This window comes from Sycon ciliatum, chromosome 9 (genome assembly GCF_964019385.1).
Source record: "Sycon ciliatum chromosome 9, ocSycCili1.1, whole genome shotgun sequence".
In the NCBI taxonomy this organism is placed as follows: domain Eukaryota; kingdom Metazoa; phylum Porifera; class Calcarea; order Leucosolenida; family Sycettidae; genus Sycon; species Sycon ciliatum.
In genome coordinates this window covers 9,318,955-9,343,305 of record NC_088651.1, presented here as the reverse complement: position 1 = coordinate 9,343,305, position 24,351 = coordinate 9,318,955, and the positions used below count along the sequence as shown (strand labels likewise).

Below are 24,351 nucleotides of genomic sequence, written 5' to 3'. Positions count from 1 at the left end.
ATAATGGATCAACACAATCGTGCTTCGGATAATGTCCGTACTACAGAAGGCAAGAGTGTGTCCTATCAGAGTATGTACTAAGCGAGTTCCACAGCACTTACCTTGTACACATCCGATGCTAGCTTAGAGGAAAGTCTGTCCATCAGCTGTGCCTGCCCTTTCCCCTCCAGATCACCGACGAGCAGAGATGAGCGCGACCCGTACTTCACTCGTACTGCTACACTGTGCTCGTTCTTCGTGCTTCCTAAGTTGGCAGCTAGAATCTCAACTCGAACGCTACTCTTTCCTCCACAAACACTATCAGTCCAGGTATTTCCTTGATGGCAGTCCCTCTCGTAGCAGGGCTGTCCACCCTTTAACGTCATTGCATTGACGTCATCCAGCCACTGACGGATTTTACCCCCTTTTACACCACTACTCCCGTAGGCGTCACGTGTTAGCCCTATGAACACACGCAGGCTAGATGGTGAGCGCTTCCAGGTTTCGTCGCGTTCGGAGTGATGATAACGATTCACACTGCGCTTGTTGTTGGTCATGTGTGCCGGGAATCCAAACTGGCGAGATGGCGAACTGAACTTGGACGGTGTTCGTTCGCCAATCGGAAAGATCCTGGGAAGATAGCTAAAGTGGTCTTCATCCGGATGGGTTACGATGATCGTTGTCAAGCGCTGCATCAATGTCTGGTTGCCATTAAGTTTAGCTTCTTCCAAATAGCCTTTAACATCACTGGACGTCCATACGCGATCTGAACTGCCTGCATCGATCATGATCACGTGGCCGTTATGCTCGGGACAGACAATCAGTGTGCAGTCGCCTTGTCCAACGGGCAGGGCGATCGTCAACAACTCACCTCTTGTGTTGCGTCTGGTGTTGTTCATAACGACCGGCGGTGGCAAGTTGGAAGCCGATGCACGGCTGGCTGGGTAGCTATACACTGATGAGAACACAAAGCACAAAGCTAAGATCACCTTCAATCCCTGAGTGCTGTAAGGATAGCGTGCCCTGGACACCGGTACAGGACAATTCAATATAGCCATGGCTCCACTAAGGGGGATTCTTCTTCTGTCAACCTGTCTATCCTATCAGAACGAGACAACCTCTTCTGATTCCTACCTGGACTTGGGCTAAGTAGCAACTGATTAGTGTAGCATCTCCACCGGTCATATGTACCACCACGCGATGTATATGTCGAAAGATTTCGTGAACGAATATTTGTACTTATACAGTAGTAAACCTGGCAGATGGACAGCACGGCCGAGGGGAAACATACCATCCGGGTGGACAAGGATATCACGCACTGTCATCTGCTTCTTCTTGATGAAGTCGACCATGCCCACCTCAAACTGATTGACGAGCTGATCAATCTGCAGGAGCAGTCCATCACAAAACACAACGACAGCCGAGATCAAGACGAGCTCGGTTTTAACACCACACAGCATCCATTCAGATCAGACTTAGCATGCAGATCTAAAAAAGAAAGAAAGAAGGAAACTGGTAGTGAGTACTGCCTGTGCCTCCAGTGTCTGCGGTGAAAGGAAGAAAACAAAAGGAAAGCAACGGCGTAGTACGCATGTAGCTCTACAGTGCACAATCCATGCAGCATAAGAACTATAGTACAGCAGTGGCAAAATGGCAATCGAGTTGAAAAAGGCACAACAAACCTTCTACAGCACCAACAGCAGTTCACATTGACGCAACAGCAGTCAGTTCATGCCCCCTTCAAGCAGGCATTACAACGCACAACAGCAGCCAGTTCATGCCCCCTTCAAGCAGGCATTACAACGCACAACAGCAGTCAGTTCATGCCCCCTTCAAGCAGGCATTACAACGCACAACAGCAGCCAGTTCATGCCCCCTTCAAGCAGGCATTACAACGCACAACAGCAGCCAGTTCATGCCCCCTTCAAGCAGGCATTACAACGCACAACAGCAGCCAGTTCATGCCCCCTTCAAGCAGGCATTACAACGCACAACAGCAGCCAGTTCATGCCCCCTTCAAGCAGGCATTACAACGCACGGGGTGTGGTAAGGTCACCGAGAACTGCACCACTTACAAACTTGGAGATCTTGCCGACATAGGTGGCATTGGCCTGCCGCACTGTTATGTTCAACTGGTCGACTTTGACAAACAAGCAGGACTCAGTAGGCTGGAGGGAAGCAGATGCAGCGCGCGCGCGCACACACACACACACACACACACACACACACACACACACACACACACACACACACACACACACACACACACACACACACACACACACACACACACACACATGCAAATATAGAATCATTGGCAGCCCTGGCAAGCACAGAAGTTGTCCAAGAGAAGGACTCGGCAATACGACCAACTGCCCCTCAGTCATGTAGCTTGTAAGCAACGTGTGCACTGTACCACAACAACAGCTAACACTCACAGGTTTCAATGCGTATTAAAAGGTAGCCGCTTACATTCGACTCAAGCCACAGCTCTTTTTCAAAGCAGGCCCGGAACTCAGCCCGTGTCATGTAGTTCTTGGCACGGAAACGGCTCTGTATGACAAGAAAACGGTGAAGGAAAGAAACCAAGATAGGAATTAGCAAATGGAGAAAATTACCTGAATATGATACAACAAAGGAATGCACCCGAACAGAAAATACTGCACTTGCATAATGCCGCCATGACTCAACAAAAAATTTGCCGGGTCCCATGACTTGCTCACTTTGTACAGAGCTGAGCTGAGCTTGAGCTCGCCTTGCTCCTTGTCCCTACAGCTCTCCAGGAAGTCAAAACTCATAGAAAGGGGAACTGGAAGCCAGTGCTATAAGTTCCCAGCCATCGTGCATGGGTGCCGGAAGCAATATTCCATTGGTCCGGCTTCGCCAGAAGGGAGTACCGTACTGGCAATATATGTTGCCGCGTAACGCGTAACGCAGGGGGTGCGGCGTATCGCGCGACCAGGCTAGTGCCAGGCGCGTGCACCGTATGAGTTTTTTGGTGTCTGGAAACCACCTTTTTTCGGGCAATCTTGCCAAAAGAAAAGCGTGTAGTACTGGATTGGTTATCGATCCTGCAAACGTATCGATCGACGGGCAGTTTACAGTACAGTGACTATGTCCTTATTTCGAAGTGAGAGAGAGTTGCTTTGCATGCAGTTCGAAATACATTATTCTCTTTTTCTTCAGTGGAGAGTAGCCACGGAGGGATCGATCTCTAGCTCTGGTTCGCTCCTGGATTGGCGATGACGTTCAAGAAATCCGTTTTGTCTCGAAATTTGAGTCAAGCACGCGCGATGCAAGTCAGTTCAAGGATATGATTGACGATATCTCCTGCCAAACCGTTGACTCAAATCAAGATCGCCACAGCCTTTCGTTCTCGCTCATGTGCGCAGCAGAGATGTTCGTCAAAAACGTTGTCGACTGGAAGACGTAAAAATGTGCGTCCATGATCCACTTGCGCTGCTTCAGAACGAAGCGCTGCTCCGGCCGCGACTCAAGGAAGCAAGGTCCATAACTCTCTATTGAAATCATGTGGAACATTGCCAATACATGCTGAAAACTTCGTCATAAGAACAGAAAGAAAGATACGTCGAATGTAAGCAGTGTTTTGATGAAACAAACAAGCCTGGAGTGGACTAGTGAAGTACCATACTCCATAGTCTGATAGACATAGTGTTATTATCGACTGTAGTGTAGCCTGGACGGCTAGGCCTATCAAACTTTTACGTGTTCAATAATTATGACAAACATGTATATGAGTACATTGACTTTTGCACCCTCTTTGCAAATGCTTTTTGAAGTGCTGGTATGTAAAAGGTAACCCGTTTTATCCTGCTATCGATTATTCATGTACCAACATTTTCATGTAACCGGCATCGTCCCCTCCCTCCATTCCTCTTTATTCTTATTTCTGTCCTTTCTACCCCTGTACCTGGTTCCCTCTCAGACGCGTTTGTGCCGGCATGATCTGATGATAGCAGTCGGACGAGCCCCGCATCTCATCAGCACCAGTGTTCATTGGTGCCCTGCACCCCTGATCTTGAGTCCCCCCCCTCCCTAGATCCCTCCTCCCTAGCCGGCTGCCCTCGCCGTTATCTCCGAAGGGATGTTCGGGGATGCGCATCTGCACAAAATTCATACATAATTATACAATGGGGCCCCAGAAAAAAATTACCAACTCTAGAAACCCCCCTTTCAAGACTCGGTGCACGCCACTGAGTGCGACAAATTTTCGTTGCGTTCATAACGCGCGTCCGGCGGGGTGCGGCGATCTTTTCATTGCAGTTTGCACTGCAAAGGCTGAAAACTGTGAAAGCACGTGTACCGCGTGGCAAAAAAAAGGACTGCGGCAATATAGAAACCTGTGTAACGGCTCCTGTGCGACTTTGCATGTAACGCCCTGCGTGCGGCAAACATGTGCCAATGTAACGCTTCATGGCCTCACTGCGGCAACATATATTGCCAGTACGGTAGTAGACGGGGGTCCGGGGGACCTCCCACAAAAAGGAAATTTCGGGGGGAAATCAAGCCACATCGTTTCGACTGCTTTTATGAGGTTATCGGCAAAATGGAGATGAAAAGTGTACATGGTTTTCAGTGAATCTCTGGAGAAAACCCTTCTATTACTCCTTGTTATCTCATTTTCACTTTTGTACTAAATTTGACAATTCTTCATGGAAGGTCTGTGAAAGACTAACATGGACCATTCATAGAACTAAGTTGAACTCGTAACATGTTGTCCTTCTCCTTTTTGATCATTCATAGAACTTTTCAGATCTTGTTCAAATAGCAAAATTAGACAACAGGGAGTAAAATAAAAGAGGGGTTTTCTCCAGAGATTCACTGAAAAACATTTTCAATTTGTATCTCCATCTTGCTGAAGATCTTGAAAAAAGCCGTCTTACTGGCCTCCAATACATCAGTAACAAATAGGAAGAGACAGAGAGAGCAAATAATTTATGTGAGTATCTCTGTACACGCATGAGGTAGCAAATACTGGCAAAACAACGTATCCAGTAGCCATTACCTCGCAGTTGCTGTTGTCGATAGACTGATCATGAAAGTCTTGACAAAGGTAGGTCAATTCTGCAACATTTAGCCACTCAGAGGAGTCGAACTTGGCAAAGGGCTGCGTCCGCTTGATAGCCTGGAAGTGTCACGATCACACCGTGTGCAGAGAAAACAACGACGACACCACCACCACCACCACCACCACCACCACCACCACCACCACCACCACCACCACCACCCCCCCACCACCACCAAAAACAACAAAAACAAAAACAACAAAGAGAATAAAGATTTGAAACAACAACAACCTGTTCTCTTATTGGCCACAGGCCATCGTGAGAATAAAAGATTTCAAACCTCTTATTGGCGATGGTGCCATCGTGAGAATAAAGAATTCAAAAAAACAACAACAACAACAACAACAACAACAACAACAACAACAACAACAACAACAACAACAACAACAGCAACAGCAACAGCAACAGCAACAACAGCAACAGCAACAACAACAGCAACAGCAACAACAACAACAACAACAACAACAACAACAACAACAACAACAACAACAACAACAACAACAACAACAACAACAACAACAACAACAGCAACAGCAACAACAGCAACAACAACAACAACAACAACAACAACAGCAACAGCAATAACGTGGTGCCATCGTGAGAATAAAGAATTCAGCAGCAGCACCAGCACCGACCCCCACCAACAACAAAAGCTCAGCTACAAACTCCATCCTGAGAACAAGAAGTACATGAAAGACATGGCTACATGATAAGTATGTGGCTGATCCTTACCCGCTGCACAATTTCGACCATAGCAGGCGCTCTCGTAAAAAGCCTCTTGCTCTAGAAAATGAAGGAATACAGCACAGAGCATACCATGAACTCAGTGTTTCGGGTAACATGGCTAAATTATCAACGATGACGATTTCTGAAAATAGTCGCATGAAAACAACATTAAAATCTATACAATCATATTATTATTATTCCTCTGGTGTCGTGGTATGAATGTGTTCCCTTTATTGATATCTATACAATTATAGCAGTTGGCCAAGCAATATGGAATATTTCCAGATATTTACATACATGCAACATGCACTGAGCATAATAAAACAGCTGAACAAGTAGAAAAATAATGGGATATGCTTTCATGATGATCATGATGCTAGGCAAAGTACTAACATCGCACAGCTGATAGGAGTGCTTGGTGATCATGTCCGCCTCTTCATGACGACCTTGCCTGAATCACACACACACACACACACACACACACACACACACACACACACACACACACACACACACACGCACACACGCACGTGCGCGCACATACAGCCAAATATAAGCAAACGCACGCACACACGCACGCAGGCACCCACCCCCACACACAAACAAACACACACACACACACACACTCATTTGGTCAATACAAGCAGAATAGTGAAACTGCAGTGCCACACAACACAAAAAGACAAGCTGACATTACATGTATATGGAAACAATGCCTGATGGTACTACTGCGCCATGCCATAAAAATCAAAGTCCACACAGAAATTTCAATCGAAATCTACTTGTTCACCCTTCCTGCTGGGCTGTAAGTTGTGAGTATAGTACCTATTACTTCATCTTTACGAAACATACTTCAAATGTCATTTCATTTACCGTATGTCAGCGCCTTTAGAGCCATGGCCTTACATTCGAAACACCGCTGCTTTCCCAGCTGTTTTAGATGCAAAAGGCGCACCCACTGCGCTATGCCATAAAGGTCAAAGATCACACAGAAATTTCAATCTAAATCCACTTGTTCACCCTTCCTGTTGGGCTGTAAGTTTGTTAGTACACTCGGACGTCTCTTATCCGGGCACCTTGGGACCGGGCACTGCCCATATCTCAGGATAACTCATCTATCACGTACCATATCAGTTTTGAGGAAGTTTATTTGGCACGTGTTGTACATGCTCAGGATAAAAAATAATCCATTGATGAAAATGTGTGTTATCACTCCCCCCTCACGTGACCGCGGACTCCTGCATATACACTCACACAATAACCACGCAACTGTTTGGGGATAGCGCGCTTATTGTATTATGCCAAACTTGACACGCTGAGTCCAGCTTGACTCAGCTGAGTCCCTAACTGCAATTTACTGCTCTAACATGAAGCCGTGCCTGGAAGAAGGGAAAGAGCGAAAAAAGAAAAAAAAATTCTGGCCTTCTGCAAGCAATAGCAAGTAATGAGTGACGGCTGTGTAAAGTCGCACAACCATGCAGTCGACCGGATGATGGTGAGTGTCCGGCACACATCTTGCTCTGCTGCTCCACCTAGTACCTGCGCATACCTGATACGGTGGTGCGCTTACGGGCGGGCTGCCTGGGCCCCAGATGCCTCCTTGATGCGCCACGGAGTGCCGTCGAAGCACCTGTATCACTTCGGTGATCCAAATGCGAATGCAGCCTTGCCGGTCGCCCGCCGGCCTGCCGCCTACGCGACCAGCCTGAGACTGGCCCTGCCGCATTTGGCGCTTCTAAACGCTGCGATCCGGTAGACAGCTCACTGGGCTGCCAAATACGTGACTGGCTTGAGGACAGTTCCATACTGGGCAGGGCGCCCAGCTCAGGTCGCACGCCGTAGCGGCGTGAGCTGGGCGCGGTGAGGGTTGGTGATAACTACAGTTTCCTCCTTCCTCCTCCGGAAACTTCCATTTATCACTCCCCCCTCACGTGACCGCGGACTCCTGCATATACACTCACACAATAACCACGCAACTGTTTGGGGATAGCGCGCTTATTGTATTATGCCAAACTTGACACGCTGAGTCCAGCTTGACTCAGCTGAGTCCCTAACTGCAATTTACTGCTCTAACATGAAGCCGTGCCTCCCAAAAATAATGGGGGTGGCCTCGCCGCACGCTATCCCCTATTCTTGGTCCCGTCGATCTCTGTGCTGTTCGCTGTAGACCTGTGATGGCATACCTGATTCGGTATACAGTGAAACCAGTAGCTAAAGACCACCGTGACCAGCGACCAGTCTGGTACTACCGACCACTTTGCCGGGCACGGACGGTCTCACATTCATAATGGTTGTGCGGTGCAAGCCTGCAGCCAAGGACCACCTGCCACTAAGGACCGCTTTCTCTGGCTTAAAGGGGTGGTCGTTAGCCACAGGCTCAACCGCACATGTATCTCTTGCGGGTCAACCCTGACCACCTTCCGGCGGCCTGGAGCTGCCGTCCGGGCACCTTCCTGGCCGCCAGATCCTGTGTCAGCTTGAGGGCGTCTACCAAGGGCATTGCCATGAAGGACTGCTAGGCTTTCCCCTGGTTGGTAGCTCCTGCTGGTGCTGGGCACTACTGAATACGCTGACGACTTGTCAGCTTCCGCGGGTAGTGTTCGCACGGGGGGATACCTGGGCGCCCCAAGCCGGGCAGACAACAGCCGAAGGGCTGTCGTGTTGGATACAAGTGTGACTAGCTACCCGCCTGGTACTATGGACACCTTCGCCGGGCACGGACGGTCTCACATTCATAGTTTGCGGTGCAAGCCTCCAACTAAGGACCACCTGCCCCTCAAGACCGCTTTCTCTGGCCCCAAGGGGTGGCCGCTTAGTCAAAGGCTCCACCGCACATGCATCTCTTGCGGGTCAACCCTGACCACCTTCCGGTGACCTAGAGCTGCCGTCCAGGCCCCTTCCTGGTGGCCAGATCCTGTGTCAGCTTGAGGGGGTCTACCAAGGGAATTGCCATGAAGGACTGCTAGGCTTTCCCCTGATTGGTAGGTCCTGCTGGTGCTGGGCACTACTGAATACGCCGTCACAACTTTTCCGCTTCCACGGGTGGTGTTCGCACGAGGGGGATGCCTGGGTGCCCCCCGCAGAGCCGACAACAGAGCCAAAGGGTTGGCGCGTCGTATACAATTATTAGTTTCTCAGTTATTCTTGTATTTTGCGGCTTCCCGCCCGCCGATCGTCCAAAAAAAATATGGGGTGAGGCCCCTATCCTGCAACAGGCAATAAATGTGGCCGGGAGTATGCGCTAAGGGCCAGTCAGGACCTGCTGGGTGCCCGAGCTACGGTGCTAACAAGCAAATGCGAACAAGCAAGCTCGAAAGGAGATCTTCGGTTGCACTCCCCATCTCAGCTGCAAACAAACCACGCTCCGAGGGAGAGCTGCCCCTGCATTTTGCAAGCCTAGCTGTAAATATACAAAGCTCCAAGGGGAAATGCCCCTGCATTTTGCAAACATAGCTGTAAACTTCCAAGGCTCCAAGGGGAGCTGCCCCTGCATTTTGCAAGCATAGCTATAAACATCCAAAGCTCAGGGGAGCTACCCCTGCGTTTTGCAAACCTAGCTGTAAACCAACAAAGCTCAAAGGGAAGCTGTCCCTGCATTTTGCACACATAGCTGTAAGCATCCAAGGCTCCAAGGGGGGGCTGACCCTGCATTTGCAAACATAGCTGTAAACATCCAAAGCTCCCAGGGGAGCTGCCCCTGCATTTTGCGACCACACCTGTAAACATCCAACTTCAAAAGCTACCAGGGGAACTGCCCCTGCAGTTTGCAAGCATAGCTGTAAACATCCAAAGCTCCAAAGGGGAGCTACCCCTGCGTTTTGCAAACCTAGCAGTAAACCTACGAAGCTCAAAGGGGAGCTGCCCCTGCATTTTGCAAACATAGTTGTAAACGTAGAACTAGAAGGCTCCAAGGGGAGCTGCCCCTGTATTTGCAAATATAGCTGTAAACATCCAAAGTTCCAAGGGGAGCTGCCCCTACATTTGGCAAACCTAGCTGTAAACCTACAACGCTCTGAGGAGAGCTACCCCTGCATTTTGCAAACCTGGCTGTAAACATCCAAGCCCCAAGGGGAACTGCCCCTGCATTTAGCCAACATAGTGGTAAACATCCAAAGTTTCAAGGAGTGCTGCCCCTGCATTTTGTCCGCACAGCTGTAAACTAGTTTTAAAAGCTCCAAGGGGAGCTGCCCCTGCATTTTGCAAACATAGCTGTAAACATCCAAAGCTCCAAGGGGAGCTGTCCCTGCATTTTGTCGCGTAGCTGTCAACTAGCTAAAGCTCCAAGGAGAGCTACCCCTGCATTTTGCAAACGTGGCCGTAAACATACCCAGCTCCAAGCCCTTTTTTTTTGTTTCTTCCTCGCAAACATAGCTGTAAACATACCACGCACTAAGGGGAGCTGCCCCTGCTTTCTGCAAGCATCGCTGTAAACGATTACATACAAGGCTCGGAGGGGAGTTGCCCCTGCTTTTTGCAAACATAACTGTACCAGGCCCCAAGGGGAGCTGCCCCTGAATCTTGCAAACATAGCTGTGAACATACAAAGCTCAAAGGGGAGCGGCCCCTGCGTTTTGCAAACATAGCCGCAGCGCCGGGCATAACGCCACCCAGGCGAGGCGCGCTGCCGCTGCCTTGACCAATGCCGCCGCAAACAACACGCGCAAAGGGGCGCTGCCCCTGCATTTGCTCGCATAGCCGCCGTATCAGACCGCCGGGTCAGCCGCCATATCAGACCGCTGGGTCAGCCGCCATATCAGACCGCTGGGTCAGCCGCCATATCAGACCGCTGGGTCAGCCGCCATATCAGACCGCTGGGTCAGCCGCCATATCAGACCGCCGGGTCAGTTGCCATATCGGACCGCTGGGCCAGCTGCCATGTCGGGCCGCCGGGTCAACCGCCGCATGGGCTAGGGGCGCTGCCCCTGCCTCTGCCGCCGCCACAAACAGAGCTCAAAAGGGAACCACCCCTGCATTTGCTCGCAACGCCGCCGTATCAGGCCGCCGGGTATTCCGCCGCATGGGCGATTACGTAGGGGAATCGCCCCCGCCTCCGCTAGTACAACTGAATAAGCAGCATGGGCCAATCGCCCTGCCCGCCGGGTGCGCATAATGTGTGAGTGTGTGTGTGTAACGCACATACGCGTGTCTGCAATATGCCCTGCGCGGTCGTGACGGATTAATCCGTCGCACCTCGGGTAAAGTGTTAATTACTGAAAGTAAAACAAGGTCGCCAGCCCGCCAACACCGGCACGTACTGCCGGCTCGCCGTGGTACCTAAACAACAATGGCAACAGCGACGACAGCCGCAAGGAAAAAGATAACAGCTTGCCATGTCCAAACAAAGCCCCAAAACAGCAAAGTAGACCCCACATGCTGAGACTTGGTGTAATGCCGCCTAGTACGAGTAGGAAGGGGAGGGGAGCGACAGCACTTAGAGGCGAAGCAGGGCGAGGGATGGAGGAGAGGAGGATAAAGAGAGAGAGAGAGAGAGAGAGAGAGAGAGAGTATGGGTGTGTGTGTGTATGTATGTATGTATGTATGTATGTATGTATGTATGTATGTATGTATGTATGTATGTATGTATGCGTGTGCGTGGGTGTGTGTGTGCATGCGTGCTTACCCACGTGTGCTGAGAGAGATAGACTACACAGCGAATGAAAAAGGAGGCACGCATTGGTTGAGAAGAAGTTCAGCCGGTTTGCTGCCATGATTAGTTGCTCCCGCATAGCATGAGTTCGGGACTAAGCCGAGTCCAGCAGCTGGATTAGGGAGCCGATGAGAGGAAATGGACTAATCGTCCGCGTGAAAGAGCGTCCGCAGCGGAGTTGTCCGTGACCGTAATATGGGTAGTCAGCGAGATAAAGCCTTGTGTTCTGCTACCATGCGGGGGCTGAAGTGGGCTAGTTCCGTCACGGTTGGATTTCGGCAAGTCCCGGATTTCAGACTGCTCCAACTGCCTTTTGTCGCCGTGCAGTATGAATTTCTTGTCGGACTACTTAGGGCCCCAGAGGGCGTAAGCTCGTGTTGCAAGGCGCGATGGTTCGGAAAGTCTGCCAGGCCTCGACCCAGTTAGATTAGAGATTCAGTTTTTCTCTTGCCAGAAGAGGAGCCGCCAATGACAATTCCATTCAGTGATTGCCATCGGATTGATCGATTCTAACACGTTTGGCTGCTGGCTGCGTGTGGGCAGGACGGGAAGGAAGCATTGTGGCCAGGTCGAAGTATTCCGCACGCCGTATTGTCCTAATCGTCTCCCGTGCGCCAACACATGCGCCGGCCGGCATCATAGCGCCTCCAAGGAACTCAACTAAACTGGTCATACACGACAGTGTCCATGCCTGCATTTTCGGCCGGCATGCTCATCGCCCGAGGGTTGTTGGTCAGGGCCGACGCTGCCGTCGCCGCGGTCTCAAAGTCAAACGAGGAATACCAGCAATCCGCTGCTGAGTAGGATCCATGCTCAGGTACGGGTATAAACCATGTAAACCAACTAGCTTTAGAGTAAACGAGAGCAAAAAAATTCTGGCCTTCTGCAAGCAATAGCAAGTAATGAGTGACGGCTGTGTAAAGTCGCACAACCATGCAGTCGACCGGATGATGGTGAGTGTCCGGCACACATCTTGCTCTGCTGCTCCACCTAGTACCTGCGCATACCTGATACGGTGGTGCGCTTACGGGCGGGCTGCCTGGGCCCCAGATGCCTCCTTGATGCGCCACGGAGTGCCGTCGAAGCACCTGTATCACTTCGGTGATCCAAATGCGAATGCAGCCTTGCCGGTCGCCCGCCGGCCTGCCGCCTACGCGACCAGCCTGAGACTGGCCCTGCCGCATTTGGCGCTTCTAAACGCTGCGATCCGGTAGACAGCTCACTGGGCTGCCAAATACGTGACTGGCTTGAGGACAGTTCCATACTGGGCAGGGCGCCCAGCTCAGGTCGCACGCCGTAGCGGCGTGAGCTGGGCGCGGTGAGGGTTGGTGATAACTACAGTTTCCTCCTTCCTCCTCCGGAAACTTCCATGATTACACAAGTTGGCAGTGACAAAACAAGCAATTGTGCTTACGAAAAAAGGTTCAAAATCCCCGAATTCGAAGCATTTTGCCACAGGAACTCAAGCTGAAGGTGCCCGGTAGAGAGACGTGCCCGTATCTGAGGCGTCCGGATAAGAGACGTTTCAGTGTATAGTACTTATTCCTTCATTTTACAAAACATACTTCAAATGTCATTTCACCGAGTACAGTCTGTATCGGCTAAAGCGTACCCTTTTGTTTTTCTGCGATGTTATCACTACTATATCCGATGCAGCACCACAAGCGATATTACATGCACGTGAACATAATACGGGAGGTGCGTGACCACGTCCAAATGACCATGTGCGTACAAGTAGGCGTAAGCATGCAAACAATACTAACTGCATCATACATGTACGGTTGATATAATGGTGCCTTCCAGGTGCACATGCACATTCACATGCACACACACACACACACACACACACACACACACACACACACACACACACACACACACACACACACACACACACACACACACACACACACACCACACACACACAACCGTGGATGGCCCATAGCTACACCGGACCAAACGAATGCGGAAAGGAAAAAAGGGGAAGTATGTGTCGCTTTAATATCACTATAGACAATATCATCGTGGTGGTGTGTAATGCATGTTTTGATTCGGCTACACTATTGTAACAACTACTAGTATCCGATATATCATTACATCCAAAATACACAATCACGCACGCACGCACACACACATACATACGCACGCACACCCCCCCCCCCCCACACACACAGATACTCACTTTTCTAGATAGTAGATGACGTCCGTAAATACACGGTCACCATAATCTGCTGCATCCATTGTTTTGAGGCAGTACTCCACCATAGCTGAGTCATTCTACATGAATGCAGTCAGACACAAGTTAGTACAAGTACAAACAAAAAAATCAATGCAAATAAGGCCACATACCCCCCACCCCAATTCATAATGATAATACAGTTGGGCAGGGAGGATATCCAACATATAACAGCAAAAAAGGAGAAGGACAAACTTTGCCTAAATCTCCATTGCAGTGAAAGGGAAAGTCCCATCTACCTGCATCCATGGCTAGCCCTTTTCTCCAACAAAAGCCCATAAGGCCCCCAGAATTAATTCGCTACTCCGGGTACACCATCTCTTTCCACGTGACCGCAAAACAAATATTTCAAGTCCTGCAAGTACAAGAGAGGATAAAACCATGGCTCTATTGTCTTGCTGATCGGTGACAGATGCCCTCATGGAACCAGCTCAGACGTGTTTTCCTGCATAGCCGAGATCTGGGGCCGCCGGCATTGGACAATAAATAGATACTGATACCGGCAAACTGGTTACTCCTCACATTTCAAAGTCGCAACCACTATGTTGTACTAATGGTAAATCATCATCAGCCTTTTCGCGTTGATATCGTCAAGCAAGCTTGGCTAGTCTTCGCTTAGGCCAAACGGAATGAAGAATGAGGAACAAGCGGGACCAATGCGGTGCTAATACGCATGCAAATGCAGGTGAATAGAGATATATTTCAACAAAGAGACAAGGAGTGCATGGGCTACACCGCTCTATAAATATTACGTACGCAGCTGAGGTGTAGTCCTACATGAGCACTCAAAATTCAAAATGCAAGCCAAGGGAAATGCTATGCCCATACCTCCTGCAAGAAGTAGCGGAGAGCGCTGCACTTCCCATAGCCCTTAAGCAGCCCTCTCTTGTCAAGCTGCAAGAACAGAGGGATGGGGCTCTGCACAATGACAAAACACACACACACACACACACATGCATGGACGTGCACGCACGCGCATGCATACACGCATACAGACACACATGTCACGAACAAGCACATAAGAGGCAACAGGCCGAATCAGCAGAATAGGGTCACCGGTGCAAACAAACAAGAATGATGCCACTGGACTTGCCTATAATTTAACTAGACCACCACAGCTACATATAGTACAGGTTGAATCCGAATAAATTCAATATAGCATAGTACAGATATACTGGTCAAGTGGAGCTTTTTTTCCAGTGCCGATTTCAGTCAACATGATTCGCACCTCAAGTCGCCGAATTATTCGAACCCCGGACTGCGCACATACGCTTGATTACAAGTACATGTATCACACTGCCCATGTACATAGAAAAGACTAAAGAAAAGAACATTATTTCGAAGTTCTCCACAAGCATTGTCATCGCCTTCTCGTCAGGTGGATACAGGCAGAAAAGAAACTACCCAGCATTACAATAACTTTTACACAGTGTATACTTGTAGGTGATATATGCAGTAGCAGGAGGATTAGTGAGAACAAACACACACAAAGAAGACAGTGTTGATTCTCGAGCCTATGAAAAAGAGAGAGAAAAAGCAAGTCCTGTTGACAGGCTTTTGTCCTGCACAAGTGGTGGAGGTGACAAGAGGTCAACATAAGCGCCATATATAATATTGAGATAACAACAGAAGACAAGCAGACCAAATTAACGATGTGTTGATGTTCTACCATCAACTAAAAATCTGTGGTGAACTGGTGTGTAGACGCGTGAAACCACGCGTTGAACCACGCGTTGGTGCGTATTTCTGTTGCCTTTTGGGGCACAATGCGTATGGAAACGCACCGAAATGGAAATTCCAACGCGTATTTCAGCGCGTATCTGGCACGTAGGGTGTACATGCAAGCGTACATGCCAGTCACTTTGACTTGCGGGTAAAAAACACCACTCGAAGGTGTAGCATGACCTAAAAAAACGATGCGAATGAATGCTTTTTGTGAAAGCCTCAGCGCAAGAATAGACACATACGAACTGTAAACATAACGTGTACACGTGCAAGTTCTGAACACATCTTAACCCTTTATGTACGGAAAAAATGTACGCAGACTGAATTTGATCTCGACTCACTTCATATTCCATAGTTCTCCGGGTCATAACTTTGGTCTCCTTTTGACGATTTTTTCAATCTTGGGCTTCCTGGAAAGCTCGTCGCAAGAGGAACAAATTGAGCCCACACTTACCACCACGAAGGTCAAAACGCCAGCGCTACAACCCAGCGTCTTAGTTGCAATGCCAATATTCCGACAGAAATCGTCTTGTATCGGCCATTTCGCTCTCCTTGTTTGTAACTAAATTTTTACTTTCAAAAAATTCGCAAACTGCCATGAGTCTGTTTGCCATTTTGAACGTGTTTCTACGTCACTGCATGCCTAGAATGGTGGGGAAATCCATCATTCAAATTTGCGCCCTGGGCTATTGAGCGACAATTGCCGCGGTTTGACTTTCGAGCTTTGTAACTCTGGAACCGCACATGGAAGTGCTTCCGTGATAGTTCCAATGGACAGATGGGAGTTTTCTCTTCGACCTACATATTTTAGTTTTTGGAAATAATCCAGAGATGACTGAGTTACGATCGATTGAAATTTTGAAAAATTTCGATCCCAGGGGATCGAAAGTTGTACAGTCCGTACACAAAGGGTTAAGGGGGAACCGGTTCTGTTTTTGCTTGTATGGGTTTGGTTTCTTTTTTTGACAGCTTCAAAATACTAAACAACTTAGCACTGCGTGAACGCGACAGAATGGAGAAACAATTCTCTGAATACACATCAGTGACATCACAACATTCAGGATGCTCAACCAATTGTATAGGAAAGTAATAAGACATGTATGGACTCGGATGGAGAGCCAAGGATAAATTTATAGAAAAGAAGAGGACCCAAGGAACTACAAGTTACGCTATAGATGTGCTAGAGCTGATAGCCAGTTAGTTGTAGAACGTCAGTACTGTCGGTCAGTACCGTGCAATGTTATCGCATGAGGTGATTGTTTAGTAACTGGTGATGTTAGTGGACATTATAGCGTAACTTGTAGTTCCTTGGTCCTTTTCTTTAAGTAATACATATAATTACTATTAGAAGTGTTTTCCTGGAAAATCACGGTTCAAATCACACGTGTCAAGTTTCCACCTGTACCAGTACATGTACCGGTACTTGTACCAGTACATGTATTCGTATCACAGCTCTCGCCAGTGAAACTGAGTTGCATAGCTGCAAGGAGTACAGGTCTACTCTCCATATAACGTAATCTCTGGGACCACGCAAACATTATGTTATATCGAGAGTTATGTTATGTAGAAAACCGTGTGTAAAATACAAGATGCACCTCAAAATGAAGGGCATTACAAGGCGGGTTCAACCGTGCAAACATATACTTTCAAGTATACACACTGTACCACCATCGACATCAGATACCATCAATGCCGCAGAATATATGCACATAGGACTAAACTGGCTAGCTACGGCTACAGCTTGATTGTACCGCGCACGTGAATCTACGTTGTATCGAGAGTGTACACGTCGGGGACTGCGCCGTAGGGTGCGTTATGCCGAGGTTTACGTTATGTAGGACTAAACTGGCCTAAACTGACTAGCTACAGCTACCGCTTGATCATACCGTGCACGTGAATTTATGTTGTATCGAGAGTGCGCACGTCGGGGACCGCCGTAGCGTGTGCTATGTCGAGGTTTATGTTATGTAGGATTATTTTGTGTAGAACAAATTGTGTATGGGAGTGATGCTGTTTCGGCGCGGGATTTGATTTTTTTATGTACTAACGAGGTTTATGTACAAGTGAGAGTTGTTATATCGAGAGCAGACCTGTATATGGCTGCTTGACTCAGCCCAAGGACAGAAAGTGGGCCACTGGGCAGAACTGTAGTCAGAATTCTAAACGACGCCTTGCGCAGCTTCATTGAACTTGAATCATTGCAGGCAACTTGCCTGCACACAAGTATACACTTCATTTCACACAAAATCCAGTAGACGTCTAACGTTTCGGTCTTGGTGACCATCGTCCTGTACTGGATTTAGTGTAAAAAAAAAGCAGTGCATACCTGAGTGGAGCCAAGTTGCCAAATAAATCAGAACTGTAATTAATAATACGTCAACTCCCTCAAACTTATGAACAATCTAATAATATTATAAATAAATAGAGGTACAAACTGCCAGAGCAATGCGCTAGTACGTGTACAGGGACAGGAAAAAGTGATCGCTGGTCGTGTTCAGCATGTAGTCGCTGCTTATGGTGCATTTTTGTGTACGCGCAATTGCTCGGCAACGTGATCAACAGTAACAGGTTGGCCGCTGCTAGCAGCGAAGGTCATTAGTTCCGATAAGATTTTTAGACCAATACTCAAAAGCAAACTACCAATGTCATGGAAACAAAATGACCCACCTTCTTCTGTATTTGGAACACATTCAACATGTATGGAAAGAGAGCATCCCATGATGATGGAGTGTCTTCTTTTGTGTGCACGACTTTGTCAAAAAGAGTTCGACCAATTCCTTCACCTGCAAGTCACAAGCACAGCACGTTACAAATATATTGGAATCCAATGACACAAGGTAACAGAACACGGGATGTAGTCGTCTTTGCCACCACAACACAACCAATGTCCGTTCAGTGGGCACGCTGTACACTCACACACATGCCTAGCCTGTCCAGTGCGATCCTGCTACATACACATTCTAACACACAAACACAGACACCCACACACGCACATTACTAGTAATGCTTCACCATGCTCGAATGTCCGAACCGGGGCTTTTTCCCCATACGGTTCAAATGGTCGCAAGACCGGGACTCTGCCAGCCGGGTTATGGTTGTAGTCAGGAGCACTGTGCGTCCTTTTCCACTCAGATTAATATTGACATTCTCATATTAAACTTCAGGTGAAAACATGCAAGTGAAATCTCGTGTTAGCGTACGAATGCATGGTGCCTACACGAGGAGATTTCAATTGAAATAAGAAATAAATTCAGCAAACAAGGACTACTCGACTTCGTACTTTGATTCAACTCATACGCATGAGACAGCGCTGCAGAAACCTGTGGCACTCGAAGCTGTCGGGCAACTGAAAATTGCCTGGGCCGAAGGTAGGCAGGCCTCGCTGAGCATAACAGGTACGAAACACACCGCACACCGTGCAAACACATGCACACCCAGATTCACCGACGTGTTTGGAGGTAAGACACTAACAGCGACAAGTTCAGTTACCCCGAAGAGCTACACGTCGCACTGCTGCAGATGCCATTACGCTACTGTCACCTCTCCATACCCAACAGCAAGAGAATTTCTCACTTGGAGTGATCAACTTTCTTCTTCAAAACCAGATTACAATGCATGCAATACGGTATGGGATGGTGGGATGTGATCACGTAACTACTAATTTTTTTCTGCTGTGCGAATAAAATTTATGCATGCAGTGTCCACTTAAGTACTTCATAAAAAAATTTTGGATCTGGAGGGATCGCACAAAAAAAGTAAAGAAAATCATGTGGCCATTGTTGTCAAGACAACACGACCGAGTTTACATAAGAAACAATAATTATGGCGGCGATACAATGCTGCTTTTGTGCACTTGCGTGAAGGAACATCAGGCCGGCGGCGCCGGAGCAATAATTATAATCCCTATGATTGGAGTCGTCGTACTGCAATAGTGTATTCTCTACTGGGCATTGGGAGACGGCATACAACTCCCTAATAGTAATACGACCTCCTTCCTTGGAAAGTACTACTGGTATGTATTAAAGTGATACTACACTACACTATCTATATCTACTCTATGATACTACCAAGAGTCTTATCTGGTTCACATTCCCGTCACACTTGATACTACCGTTGAAAATCATCTGACAGTAGTACTGATTCTAATACAACACAAGCTGCAAGGCTAGGCTACTGAGTACCTCCAGAAGAACTAGTAGTGCATGTGATCAGGTAAAATCAAAAAAATTAGGAGCACCCTTCAGAAGCCAGGAACTTTAAACTTTACTACTGTACTACTGAAGTAGATGTCGTTGGGATGTGTGTCATTCATGGGCTGGTGGCCCTTTCCCAAAGGCGTTATCACAACAATTAATTTTGTTTTCAGTTGTCACACTCGGTGCATGAAGAGTTTGACATGCCCGTGCCACTAGGAAAGACTATGATCAACGTACCGTGACCAGATTCAGCGCTGAATTCGAAAGAAAGAAAAAAGAAAAATCAAGGTACATGTAATTTGGCTGTGGAGGTGAAAATCAGCTTGGTGAATTAGAATGTTCAATCCGCTCAGAACTGTGCACCAGTTTCAAGAAAAGGAAAATAAATAGAATTATTCAGCATCAAGAGAAATCGCAGTCTACTACTGGCAAGCATCAAGATGAGCACGTGATGTAGCTGTTTGGAATACAAACACCGGCTCGCGCTTTTCATATGCCAAGGTTCACAAGGAACAGCAGATTATGTGTACAATTAGGGGGGGGGGGGTACGACAGCACTGAGACAGCTAAGATTATCTGCAAATTAGCTCTATCATCATGAGGACGGATATGGCGAGCTATATGACCTGCGCATGAGTTTAGTCTGATATTCTCGGCTCCAGTTTCACGGAAATATTTGTTGACAGGGAATTTAGATCTCGCTTAGTCGTCGGTGACAAGTACAGAGCATGGCTGACTGTATGCTTTCTGTTGTCCCACAGTGACCCGGCAATAATACATTCCACTATGACCTGCGTGACTGCTCACTGTCATTTCCAAGTGTTCCGCAGTGCAGTTGTCCAGGGTATGCGTTTCCAACTCTGATGGAGTCACACGATACCACTGGTACACTGCTGCTGCTGCTGCTGCTGTTTCTCCATGACCTGTTGATTCAGCTGCTTTACAGTGTAGCTGTAATCTACTACCAGCTGTCAGGCAAAGTTTTAATGGTGGGTGCTGTAGGATCAATGGCATGGGGATGGTGGTTGGGACATGGTCAGCAACCGTTTGTCTTTGCGTCTCTGCAGACAACCTTTCATCAGAATTGCTGTCACTGAGCATAGGAAGGGTGAGCGGTCTTGTGACATGACGGCCGCTGCTGGGATTTACTGCTTCGTATCTGCTCGAGTTTTCCTCATCAGATTCGACTCTGATCCGATTTGGACTATTTCCAGGTGAGGGAGAGCTGCTGTTTCCACTGACTGGATCCCCTGTCCGCACAACCATTCAGAAGAGAAAAGGCAAAGAAAAAATAGTCAACACACGTGTCTTGCATACAACGCAGCCAACTGGCCATACAGTATTATATGCACTCACCCTGGAAACACTATTGGTATGATGAAGGAACGGTGACACAAATTTACTGAAGCTATCCTACAATCTTCTACTGTGATGTCAGCCTCCCATACTGACAACACACTGCTTGGCGGACGGATGTGTGCACACATACAGGGGTCATCTTTCCCAAGTTCAACATTATTAAAAACAGAAAGAAAATCACACTGAGAGACAAATTAGACTGTTTTCATCTACGGTTGTGGTGTACGGCTAGCACAGTGACAAGTGGAATCTGGATCGCTGCACGCTTGCAGCACCAAAGGCCACGCGAGCTCGCATCCGTACACGAGGTACCACATGTAGTTAGTACTGAAGTAGTTATCAAGTTCAACACCAGTCGACTAGTCCGTGGCGCTGAAAGCATACATTGGCCCGTGTTTCACCGACCACAACTGTGATAATCGTGCAAGTATTTACACATGTGCCACCGCGTCAACTATTCTACCACTGGAACGGGTGTTTATAAGTGCTTCAAAGTGTCCGACTGTAGCTATCCACGCCAACAGCATCATGCCAGGATACAAACAGTCATGCGTACTAGTAATGCCCAAGTAGCAGGTTGGTATGAGCACGTCTCTACTCATCCAGTACATCACTTGGCAGCTGTGGATGCTTACCAGGGTGAACGGTAGCCGGATGGGATGACTGAGAACCAAAATGATTGCTGACAGAACACATGTAGACTCCAGCTAGACGGTGGTCTTCTGTTGCCAACGCCGCTGCTGCTGCTGCGTCTTCACTGTCACATTCTGAGCGCAGTGTCAACAGTGATGATGTTGCCGATGGTAACGGTCTATCATTGCGATACCACTGGTAATACAGTGGCTGTGCACCAGTTGCCAAACACTCCAGCTCTATGGGCTGCTGGGTTGTACGTAGCTCAACTGAAGACGGATGAGACATGATCACGGGGTTGGAGCAGTATGCTGTGCATAGACACCAAAGACAAATCAAAGTAAGGACTTGCCATACGTCCCAGGCTGCAGTTCTAGCTCTCTTAACATAGGCCAGAAATCCACCCTGTGACGGGCTTAACTATGCCCCAAACAACGAGAGCACATAACTTTTGTGCTCTCGCCGGAACATTCTTTTCAGTGCAAACACCATTCGGAATGTGACATTTTGATTTGATATACATGTACATGTGCTGTCATCAGAGCCGCTTCGATCCTGCAAAATACTGTGTACTGTATCTACGAAATTGAAGGGGGGGGGGCATCCCAATATGGCTCTCAGGTATCATATCGAGGCATGGATACCACAAACAGCACTGCACGTACTCTGGATCATTCTGCTTAGTAGTGGCAGGTGCACGTGTGCATAGGCTTTAGGTTAGAAAATAAATAAATAAAATCGATACAAATGTGCATCAGAGACCATTCAATGCGCCTGTAGCATATTATTATGACGTAATTATTTTAGAAAGCAACTTGTTAAAAAAAGAGAAGGACAAAAAGCAACATGTAATAAGCTTTTTGAATGGTCTCTGCTGTGATAACAACTACACCATAGATTATCCATATAGATAGATCACTGGCCTACAGCTAAAGCCCCCAGCTCTTTAGACTGATCCAGATAGTGGCACGGTGCAGTTTTCTCCAGGCTTTTTCCTTTTTCCTTTTCCTCATTCCATTATTATGTCAATTAAATGTTTGTATCAATCTGTACCTGTACACACCTGTAACCTCAAACTTCCTACTTGTACAATAGGCATGTACTAGGAAAGACAGTACAGGACATGTTGTGCTTGGAGCCTGTGTGTGTCTCTCGCCTCTCGGATGACATCAGTGATTTAATCATAATTATGTTTCCAAGTACATGCGCTTTGATTGGATTGGGTTTGAATGACCACTTGGCAACATGAACAGGAAGCACAGGTTTTGGTGTCTTGCTTTTTCCCCTGGGTACCATGTTCCTGAACATGCAACTCCATTCCAATTCCCACGGCACGCCAGTCAGTTGAGATCATTTCAGCACTGAGACATACACATCTGTCCTACTCTCTGTACCATTGTCTTTCATTATTCTTTTCGAGCTGGGTAGGTGAACATAGTAAAATAAAATAAAATAAAATAAAATAAAACCACACACACACACACACACACACACACACACACACACACACACACACACACACACACACACACACACACACACACACACACACACACACACACACACACACACACACACACACACACACACACACACACACACACACACACACACACACACACACACACACACACACACACACACACACACACACACACACACACACACACACACACACACACACACACACACACACACACACACACACACACACACACACACACACACACACACACACACACACACACACACACACACACACACACACACACACACACACACACACACACACACACACACACACACACACACACACACACACACACACACACACACACACACACACACACACACACACACACACACACACACACACACACACACACACACACACACACACACACACACACACACACACACACACACACACACACACACACACACACACACACACACACACACACACACACACACACACACACACACACACACACACACACACACACACACACACACACACACACACACACACACACACACACACACACACACACACACACACACACACACACACACACACACACACACACACACACACACACACACACACACACACACTTGTACTTGTACTTGTACTTGCTCACTGCCAAAACTGGTCACGTGGGTCTCCCCGGGAGAGGGGAGAGAGACTCAAAAGGAATCTTGGAAAGATGACTCAATTGGCCATTGAACCACCCAACGGCCGACACCCCCTGAAATCCCCAAACTAGGGTGGACTTGAAATGATCCCACTTATGGGCTCACCACACCTCAGTAAGTGGGTGAGGACAAGGTGCAGAAAAAGGATTGACGGCATCAGGGTATCCGTCCCGGGATCCAACTGCAGTTACCCCTGCCCCCAGTGAAGGTAATACTGGGTACTAGTGTGGGTGGCTAAACCAGAGCGGATCTGATATAAGCTTCACTAGCACCATTGATCACACAAGAGTTAATCTAGCCAGAAGCAGTCCAGGGTTAACAGGTATGTATACTTCAAACAGAAAGTATATGAACCCTGAAACCAACAAAGGTGGTAGGTACAACAATACACCTTCAAGCAGCCGAGCCCGTTGGCAACAGGCCCAACACTATCTGGCATAAGTGCACCCACCAACCGAACTAGCTGGCACACACACACACACACACACACACACACACACACACACACACACACACACACACACACACACACACACACACACACACACACACACACACACACAC

General features: G+C 47.9%; 2 protein-coding genes across 2 annotated transcripts in view; both read right to left on the bottom strand.

The window, feature by feature from the left end:
- Positions 1-1,145: 1,145 nt before the first annotated feature.
- Positions 1,146-19,002, bottom strand: LOC135824555 (uncharacterized). Its single transcript, XM_065337290.1, has 11 exons — positions 18,890-19,002; positions 18,681-18,782; positions 18,068-18,183; positions 14,504-14,593; positions 13,622-13,716; positions 6,186-6,243; positions 5,799-5,849; positions 5,006-5,125; positions 2,452-2,532; positions 2,055-2,147; positions 1,146-1,364 (listed from the first exon to the last, which is right to left on the bottom strand). Exons 1-11 carry the CDS (start codon positions 18,924-18,926, stop codon positions 1,161-1,163), a joined length of 1,047 nt encoding a protein of 348 aa, XP_065193362.1. The 5' UTR covers positions 18,927-19,002; the 3' UTR covers positions 1,146-1,160.
- Positions 19,003-21,878: 2,876 nt separating this feature from the next.
- LOC135824242 (myosin heavy chain, embryonic smooth muscle isoform-like) overlaps positions 21,879-24,351 on the bottom strand; it is a 5,373-nt gene continuing 2,900 nt past the window's right edge. The window contains exon 5 of the mRNA XM_065336972.1: positions 21,879-21,899. Within this exon, the coding sequence (XP_065193044.1) occupies positions 21,879-21,899 (21 nt within the window). The remainder of the gene's footprint in view (positions 21,900-24,351) is intronic.